The sequence below is a fragment of the Condylura cristata genome, unplaced genomic scaffold (assembly GCF_000260355.1).
Source record: "Condylura cristata isolate star-nosed mole 26May11 unplaced genomic scaffold, ConCri1.0 scaffold00020, whole genome shotgun sequence".
NCBI classification, from domain to species: domain Eukaryota; kingdom Metazoa; phylum Chordata; class Mammalia; order Eulipotyphla; family Talpidae; genus Condylura; species Condylura cristata.
In genome coordinates, this window is record NW_004567121.1 from 4,882,466 (window position 1) to 4,892,715 (window position 10,250).

The 10,250-nt window shown below is 38.9% G+C and overlaps 1 protein-coding gene across 1 annotated transcript in view; it reads right to left on the minus strand.

Annotated features, from left to right (window-relative positions):
* The window catches only part of LONRF2 (LON peptidase N-terminal domain and ring finger 2), a 22,585-nt gene extending 12,677 nt beyond the window's left edge, over positions 1-9,908 (minus strand). The window contains 7 exon segments of the mRNA XM_004686011.2: positions 1,315-1,433; positions 2,848-2,933; positions 3,348-3,362; positions 6,053-6,070; positions 9,242-9,809; positions 9,811-9,881; positions 9,884-9,908. Of these exon segments, the coding sequence (XP_004686068.2) occupies positions 1,315-1,433; positions 2,848-2,933; positions 3,348-3,362; positions 6,053-6,070; positions 9,242-9,809; positions 9,811-9,881; positions 9,884-9,908 (902 nt within the window).
* Between the last annotated feature and the right edge of the window lie 342 nt (positions 9,909-10,250).

Genomic DNA, 10,250 nt, shown 5'->3' on the forward strand with positions numbered 1-10,250 from the left:
GATTTGGTGATGGGAAACCCGTGGGGATTACAATTGAGATGAAAAAAAAATGTGCTAAATGATGTAAAAATAAACTTTTTAATTAAAAAAAAAAAAACTAGGTATTTTGGTTAACTAAAGTTCTAAAGGAGCCAAGAGTGTGATGGTATCAGGTTAAAAATAAACACATATCACATATCACGATGTGAATACAAGGAAAGGCAAAAGTTCACATCTGTAGCTGTTGGCTGTGGATCTCTAGAGAGATGCAGGAAGGAAGCCTTACAAAACCAGTCCTACGAGAAAGACATGTGGCTCAAAAAATGCCTTCGGGCAAAGAGAATAGTTGTTCTCAATTATCTAAAGTGGTTAAAAATGAAGAACTGATCTTCTCTTTCTCCAGAAAATAAAACTAAATTTGCTTACCAGGTAAGTGTATGGTAGTAGTGGGCAATAATGTTAAAGTTGGGAAGCACACAAAAACAAAGAACTCCTGGTCATTGGAAGTGCTATGGCTGTGTAACTATTTCATAGGCTTTTAAACAGGTAGATGCTTACATTAAGTGTGACTCTTTTATTTCTAATAAGACCAGGTCAAAGCTATGCATAAAAAGCAGATATTCCTGCATCAACGTTGGTGAAGTCTTGCTGAAATTTTTCAAGGCAACCAATGTAGTTAAATTGATATATTTTGCATAGATTATGACATCTTTTGTAGATCTCCTACACAAATTATGATACTTGAAATTACAAACTTTAGGGAATACACTTTGCATCCCCAATCACATAGATCATGTCAGCATTTCCAAAGAAGTGAGATACATATATAATGTTTTATAGCATTTCATGAAACATTCTGCTCTATCCATGGGGAAAAAGTTATCAAATTCATGAACCTTATCATTATAATTGTGTGTTTTAGTCACATTGTCATGAATATTCAGATTTAGATTGCTTGTTTATTGTGCATACAGGACACAAAGGCTGTAAATAAGACTTAAAGAAACTCACTGAAAAGAAATCACACCGGGGTCCTCCCTGATGGTGCAGCAGGTTAAAGCATAACACTGCCAAGCTGGCCATGGCTGCTTTGGTGCGAGTTCTATCCCCGGCCCCGAAGGTGATCCACATGGTGCTACAGACCTCTCCTGCCCCTCCGCTGCTCCCCTCAGCAGTGTACTTGGTCTATCTGCCTGTTCTGCTCCTCACTCTTGACTATGGTGAATCCTCTCACTGCCTATGCTCCTCTTGCCCGTACCCCAGTTCTATATGCATAAATAAGTAAATCTTAAAAAGAAAAAGAAAAAAAAAGAAAGAAAGAAAGGAAATCATAGCTTCTGTGCTTTCTTCACTGAATTTCATTCAGGATTTAAAGCAAGGCAATAGAGAAATTCCTTCAAAATGGCCTTACTTCTTCCCAGTCTAGAAAGATTCTGAGTTTTCACATGATGTCCCTGGATTTATCAAAACACAGGCATATATTTTTTAAAACAGCATGATTACATACTTACAAATAAACAGCCCTGAAAGAATCATTAGAATAATTTGTTTTATTTTCATATTCAGCAGAATAAAAAACAACAAATAACCACTGATGACTTTGGAAACTGAGCAGACCTGAATGTCTCTAAGTACAATCTACACTCAGAACAGAGGAGTCATCATATCTGCAATTTGAGACCAAAACAGTTTCAAGGCCACATTAAGAGAACAGATTGCATACCAACTTTAAATTTGGTAAGGTTCCGTCACTATCTCAGAAGAATGACAGATGAGATGGGAGAAAAGGCATCAGAAATAGGAATAGAAAATGTTTTCAGTGAAGCAAACAATTAACAACATATATTTGTGGGCTTGGCTCAATAAATATTGATTCCCCAATCCAATTTGATATTCAATCTAACTGGAAGACAATTTTGTTGTAAAGCATTTAAGAAAGGACTACTCCCATCTTGTCTATTAATCAGGGTTAGTAACTTTTCAACATTTCATAAAAAAGAATGATAAAGAATAATATAGCAGATGAAAAAAAGTTTAATTATTAGCTGATAGAGCATTAATTTCAGTATAAGTCAAGGACAATTTAAGCTGTCATTCTTAGATAAGCAAACTTTATTTACATCATCAAAGGAAGATACCCAGAGATTAAAATTATTCCAAAATACATAAAATGTTCACCATTTATTAATACCATTATTTACTTTATCTAATGGTCTTGGGAATCAACTGCTACATGACCTTCCTTTTTGCACTGTAATTTTAACCATTTCCTATTTACACTCAAATTTATATAATTCTATTACTTATAATAGTATATATTATTTTGCTTATGTATTTGTTTAGTGTATAAGGCATATTATTCAGTCAAATATCTACTAAGAGTAATCTGTATTAGTGTTTATCTAGATTCAATTATGAGATTTCGTCTTTAAATTTTTTTTTTTTAATGAAAGCAACTGCTGCCTTTGACCTTCTCTAATTTAAAGGAAATGTACAGTTACCTAGTCACATTACCTTCCTTATTCTTAAGAAAGTTCTGTAGGGCCTCCCTGGTGGTGCTAGAGGTTAAGACTCAGCACTATCAAGCTATCAGCAGCCACTACAGCATGAGTTCAATCCCTGGCCAGGGAACTAGTCCACACAGAGCAGCAGACCTCTCCTTTCTCACCATGCTCCCCTCAACAGCATATTTCAGTCAGTCCACCTGTTCTGCTCCCCATTCTGTCTCTGGTGAATCCTCTCTCATCCCATCCCTCTGGCTTACACCCCAGCTCTTAAATGCATAAATTAAAAAAAAATCTTTAAGAAAATAAGAAAATTCCATAAATTTAGCAAATTTATGATCTCCATAGTTAACCAATACAATACCTTAGTCAACAAAGGTTCGTTATGATAAACTGCACTGGCATCCTGTAAAGCCTGCTCATAGTTCCTCATGGTTAAATACAACTCTGCTCACGCAGCAATAATGAATTATCACCAGGAGTTGAGAGACATGAAAAATAGAAACAAATAAAAGGAACTGCATTTAAAAACAAATTGTCTTTAGTGATTAAAAACATTAAATTAAAAAACAGACTCCCCCCCAGGGTCCCTCCCTCGTGGCACAGCGGGTTAAAGCGCTGCACTAAGAAACCAAAGCCACTTCCGCATGGGTTCGATTCCCGCCTGCCTTGGAGGCGACCATATAGTGAGGCAGACTTCTCCTGACCCACCCGCTGCTCCCCTCAGCAGTGTACTTCGTCGATCTGCCTGTTCTGCTTCCAGCTCTATCTCTGGTGAATCCTCTCACCCTCCGCATCTCTGGCCTGTACCCCAGTTCTGTACGAATAAATACAATAAATCTTTAAAAAAAAAAAAAAACAGACCCCCCAAAAGAAAAACTTCTTCCCTCCAATTGTAAGTAGTTTAATAGCTTGATGAATGTATTTTATATTGCTTCTCTGCGGAAAATAAGAGAATTAACAAAACTTCACAATGTACCAAGAAAAACAGCCTCCTGAAAGCACATTGGCTATAAACATAACGTCCAATAACAAACGGTAAATACCTACTCATCTTAATGCTATAAATAGGTATTTAAAAAGATTTAAAATCATTTTCTTGAAACTACATAAGGAAATTCATGCTGAAAAATAAAAGTAACATAGATTTTCTATTCAAGTGTGTAGATGTGGATTTATCATTATAATTTAACTATTTATAAATATATTTATTATGATACATTTATAATTGTATCTATAATGTGTTCTCTTAAGTAGGAAAGGGGGGAAAAGCACCCTTCTTTTCCTTAAAGTCCTCAAACAACAGTGACCTCTACAGATATAAGCCTACCTACACAGAAGCCAGGAGTATTTCTCTCTGAACTCATGTGTCATATATGAAGTCTGACTTGGCAGGGTACCACAGAAAAGGGACTAAGCCAGAGTTCATGAAAACAGAGCATCCAGCCATTTTTTATGTTGGACCATCTTCCTTGGCCGATAGTCATTGTAGGATTTTTAAAGTTGGACAACAGTGTGTACCTTAGTTGATAAATAAATATTCAGTGCCTAAGATGTATCCTCTGATATGTGTTTTCAGTTTGCTTGAAATCCTTGCTCTTTACTTTCTCAAACTAACCGCTTAGTTTTTTCCAGATGCTAGTACATATCCTCTCTGTTTATATAGGTAACTGAGCAAGTGCATAATGAGCTCATGCAAAAAGAGAAGGTGAACAATACTACTTATGTGTTCTTGCTACAAGTTACAAAAGGAAAAATACTAGAAGAGAAAAAAACTGTAAAAGCAAATTTTTTTTCTACAAAAGATCAAATAGTAAATATTTTAGGCAGCGCCAAGCCAAAAGTCAAGCTGCAGGGTACTGGGCATGTATTTATACAAGGGAAGAGATAAATTCTCTTAAAATTTTTTTTAGTGAAATGAAAAATATAGTAGTATTTTTTTGCAGTGCAGGTCTACTAATGAATTGGAATTGTAAGAAAAGAAAACATTTTCCTTAGTATCCAGTGTGCTCTGTTATCAAAATCAGCTGAAAATGTTAATCTTTAATTATGATCTGGAATGGCATTTTTACATATTTGAAAATATCCATATGTACTATGAAATAACAATATCAATCCAGTGGTGATAGTGGACATTTTTCATTTGTTCTTGAATTTAAAAAACAAGTCCCTAGTATTTTAACATGAAGTACCTAGCACAAAGTACTAATATTTTTAACATCAAGTACTTCCTTCCTGCTCCATTTGCTTTTCTTCCTCTAGCATCTTAAAATGGGAGGCGGTAGATCACCAATTTTGATTGTTCTTTTGCAGTATAGACCTTTAAGGCAATAAATTTCTGTTTAGGGGCTGTTGCAGTGGAAACCCATAGTTCTTTTTTTTTCTTTTAGATTTGGTTTTTATTGTAGAGCACACATATCAGGGCAAAGTGCTGCACACACAACTACAAATCATTTTTGGGAAAAAAAGATGGAAAAAAAATAAAACTGCAACTAGCTTTAGTTGTGATTTTTTAGTTATGATTTTTCCCTAAAAAATTTCTGTCACTTTTATTTTTGTCACCTTTCATGTATCTGTGTGTGTATGTATATATACACACCCGTTTTTAGGGCATTCAAGTTTAGGAATGTTAAGACATTTTTTTCTGTTGAAATAATTCAATTATCATAAATGTCTCCAGTTCTCAGATTCTTTGCCTTCTTATCCATTATAATTTTATCATAGTAAGTTTCCTTTGCACAATCTTTGTATCTTTTTCTATTCCTCTATTAATTTGAACCTTTCCTTGTCTTTGTCTAAAGTTTATCACAGATGTGAAGAGTCTGTAGCTTTTGCTTAATACAGCCTGTCATTATTGGTTTCCTACTTTCCTAACTGAAATATTTAGATTGTTGACATATAATGCAAATTAAGTTCCATGTTTCCATTTCTTTTCCATCTGTTCTACTTATCCTCTGCTGTATTTTCTCTTCAGTTTCTTTTTAATTAACCAAACATTTAATATTCCATTATAGCTTTTAATCAATTTCAGTGACTACCCAATTACAATATGCAACCTTGATTTCTCAGTCTGCTTTAAACTAGTATTTTTACCACACCTAAATTGAAGTACTAGCAATGCAAAATTTAATTTTATTTATTCATCTGGGTTTTGTAGTATTACCTAATATTTCACTTTCATATATGTTATAAATACTACAAAATATGACTTTTATCAATGATATAACTGATATTCTTTTATATTCTCTTTCTATTCTCAAAAGTAACCATTTCAAATGTATTACTTATTTTGAAAACCACTCACAACTAATTGACCAAAATTAGTCAGATGGCACCACCTAACCCAAACAGGTAAGGGATCCAAATATATATTATTTGGGTTTTGGTATTCTACCTCTACTTGGGGACAGCATTTAAAATTAGTTATAATAATTAAACAAATCTTATAGCAATTAAACATCAGCCCCAGTCTAAACACAAGCATTTCAGATCCAAACACTTTAACCTTTTTACTACATCAAAATACTTTTGATATCATGAAATTAATTTTTTTTCTATAAATTTTAAACTAGAGTTTAAACTTGGCTCTCTTTTCTAATCTTTGATGGTAACAATATTGAATGCACTGAATAATCTTATGCTGAATTGACTATATCAGTCTGTTTTGAAAACTCTTAAATTGCTGCAGTATAGATGTAAAAGTTACAAATCATGAGTACACGGTTCAATCAAATATCACAAAGAGAACATACTATGTATCCCCTAAGTCAAGAAAAAGTATCATCACCTGTGGGTCAAACACTACATGACATACACTTCAGCGACATCTTTAAAGACAGATCACCCAACGCCACAATAGTGAAGGCAAAGATAAATAGATGGGACTACATCAAGTTAAAGAGCTTCTGTACAGCAAAAGAGACATTACTAAAAACAAACAGAAAGATCACTAATTGGGAAAACATTTTCTCACACAAAAGTAGCGATAAAGGACTGATCACAAAAATATATGGAGAACTGATGAAACTCAACAAAAATAAACAACCCCGTCAAAAAATGGGCAGTAGAGCTAAAAAGACACTTCTCCAAAGAGGAAATGCAGATGGCCAACAGGCATATGAAAAAATGTTCAACATCACTCGTAATAAGGGAGCTGCAAATTAAAACCACAATGAGATACCACCTCACCCCAGTGAGAATGGCACATCTTCAAAAAACTAGCAACAACAAATGTTGGCGAGGATGTGGTGAAAAAGGAACTCTCCTGCACTGCTGGTGGGAATGCAAACTAGTACAACCACTATGAAAAACTGTTTGGAGGTTCCTCAAACTGCTAAACATGGAGCTTCCTTACGATCCAGCAATCCCACTCCTAGATATCTACCCAAAAGACACAAAAATACTGATTGAAAAAGATACGTGTACCCCCATGTTTATTGCTGCTTTATTTACAATTGGAAAAACATGGAAGCAGCCCAAATGCCCAAAAGTAGATGACTGGATAAAAAAGATGTGGTACATATATACAATGGAATATTACTCAGCAACCAAAAAGGAGAAACACATGTCTTTTGCAGCAACTTGGATGGAGCTGGAAAAGATCATGCTTAGTGAGATAAGCCAGAAAGAGAAAGAAAAATACTGGATGGTTTCACTCATAGCAGGAGTATAATGGACCAGGTGGAAAATAACAAAAATAATGAACAACCATATACCAGAGACATTTTGTGGGGGTAGAGTAGGGAATGGGATCAAAAACGGGGTGGGGGGAGGGAAATGCATGGGATTATGGTGATGGCACATGGGTGACTTGGTGATGGGAAACCCGCGGGGATTACAATTGAGATGGGAAAAAAATGTACAAAATGATGTAAAAATAAACTTTTGTAATAAAAAAAAAAGTATCATCACCTGTACCTGACAGGTCCCTTTCATACTTAGCACAACTACCCTCTTTATTTCCCCCAAAGGTAACTAATCACTGCCCTTATTTACTTCACACAAGTGATGATAATTTTGCTTGTGTGGGTTTACAGATAAATAAAATTATGAAATAAAAAGCTTCTGAGTCTGGCTTCTTTCACTTAATAAGCTTGTTATTTGTTCACATGGCAATGTGTAACTGTAGCATTTATTTTTACTCTACACAGTAGTCCATAAAAACAAAATATAGTTACCCATTTACTCTATTCTTATTGGCTGTTTCCTCCTCTCTAGGGAGATCTCTACTGATGTTATGCACTTCTATATATGCTCAGTGCACACATGCATATACACCTTTAAATTGCTTGGCCAAAGGCCATATTTAACATTTCTGGGTAACACTAAACAATTTTGCAGAGATAATTTACAGACCCAATAGTAGCATACGATAGTTCTCAAACTCAGTTTTTACATCTCCTAAAGGTTAAAATGTGATCTTTTACATTTCCAGTAATATTTTTCTAAAGTTCTATACTTCCTCAGCCTAAGACAGTGGCCACCAGCCACAAGTAGCTATGAGGAACATGAGGTGGGAGTAGTACAATAAAGGAACTGAATTACTAATTTTACTTCTTAGAAATTTAAGTTTAAAAACTGATACTCTTCAGTTACTAGAAAAAATTTAATCAAGTAAGCCTACATTTTTAACCCTAAAATACATGCAATCTAAATATGGAGAAAGTATTCCAATAAATATTTAGTTTTTAAATTGGGGTAAGCAGTAATTGTGAAATACACACTGGTGTTTTGTTTTGTTTTTAACTGAAGATGTACTGAAAGAAAATTTTGTATGTGAGGTGTAAAAAAATTGTTAAAATAAATTTCACCTTTTTCTTTCCCCTTTTTAGATGTAACTACCAAAACATTTTAAATTACCTATGTTATTTAAACTGTTTTTTACTGGACAGTACTGTTCTGCATCACATATACACAGATAAAATAGTTGAAAATTCAAAAATATACAGCTTGTCAAAGCATGGGTATGTTGGTTGCAAAAATGGCACTGGATAGTTAGCAATTTAGCTTCTCCATTTTCAAAAAGATTCCCTAAGCTTGAAATAAAATGCCTATTGACTATAGCACACAAGATGATTCTCTTAGTAACAAAAACTTCAATCGCTGGTGACTTAACTTATATATCCTGTTTCAAAGCCAGTGACTTCAGAAAACTAATGACCCTCACATACACCTCTGCAGCATTTGGCCTTCCTTTTAACTACACATTCTTACAGCTCCTTGGAAGGGGCTGCGAAGAGGAAGCTTGGTGCTGGTCACAGATTTTATTGAAAAAAAAAAAAAAAAGTATGCCCTAGTTACAGTAACTATCTAATAAGTTAATTACATGCTAATGCCCTCTCATGGTCTTTGAGAAAGAACAGTCAGACGGCATGAAAGAATACACAGAGTGGCGGTAATTCCTTTGCTGGATTCACCCATCGAAACCCCAAAGTAAATTCCGTCCCATTAGAAAGTACTCCATTCCTTGCATCTGCGCTCAGTGTTCAATTATTTGATTTTCCTCAAAAACAAGTAAAAACTCTTTTGACATCCTCTCCCCCTACACTGCTAAGCAGTCTTGGCCTTCCAGGGATACTTGCGAAGGCTTCGGGTGCCTGGCAGTGACCACCAGAGGCACCTGGCTTCTGACACCAGGCACCCTGGCTCTGTCTTCACCTTAACACCTTCCGAAGGTAAAATAACTCCAAGCCCCAACAAAGCTCCCTACTCCCTGCTGCACTGCTCCACAGGTGTGCGGGTAGGGCCTGCCCACTTACCCAGGTCCAGGGCCTGGTTGCACGTGAGCAGCGCGGCCTCGGGCTATTGCCTGCGGCGCTGCAGACCCGCCCTCCTGCGCACACGGCACTCTGCGGGGAAGCACTTCTCCAGCAGGCTGCTCAGCACTACGTTGACCCGCCGCGCTTGGGGCCGCCGCGGCCCGGGCTCCACGCAGCGCTTGCACACCGTGAGCCCGCACGGCAGGGTCACCGGCTTGTGGGGCAGGCGCTGGCCGCGCCGGCAACCGAGCAAGTCACGCGGAGCGGCGAACGCCGAGGCCCGCTGCTCCTCGCGGGGCGCCTCGGGGGCGCGGCCCGGCTTTCCAGCCGGCAGCCGCCATTCGCGCTGGCCGAGGACGCGCGCGAGGACACCCGCCAGCTCCCCCAGCTCCTCGGGCCGCAGCGCCCGGAGCCGCGCAGCCCCACGGAAAGCTCCCAGGGCCTCGGTTTGACGGCCCTCGCGGGCCAGCGCGTCTCCCAGCCGCAGGCACAGGCCGCGGTCAGGCTGCGCCAGCCCGGCCAACAGAGAGCGGAAGAGCTCAGCGGCTGTCCCGTACTCGCCCGCGCGGGAAGGCCTCGTCTCCCTTCTCTAAGCGCGTGGCGAACGGCTCCCCGCAGTCGCAGTCGGGACGCTGGGGCAGGGCGGGGGGACCGGCTCGGGGCTCATAACCGCGGAGCTGCAGTGATGTGGACTCGGAGGGAAGAGCCGAGAGAGGATGCTCCGCTGCTCGCCGTGGGGCGTGCAGTGGCGGCCGCCGCCTTCGCCAAGTGTCGCGCGCGTCTGGGGGCCACAGTGACCACGGTCTCGGCGGGCAGGAGGCAGCGGCCCGGCTCCCAGCAAGGTGTGGGTGAATGGGCCGGGAGAGGACGCGACCCCACCCGCGGGGGCAGGCGCCGCCACTGCCCGAGCCCTGCCCACGCGAAGCACTCTTGGCGCTCCACCTGCGAGGTAGCCCAGGTGGCTTGTGGGAACGGCAACCCTCTCAGGGCCCGCGTCTGCTGCCCACCT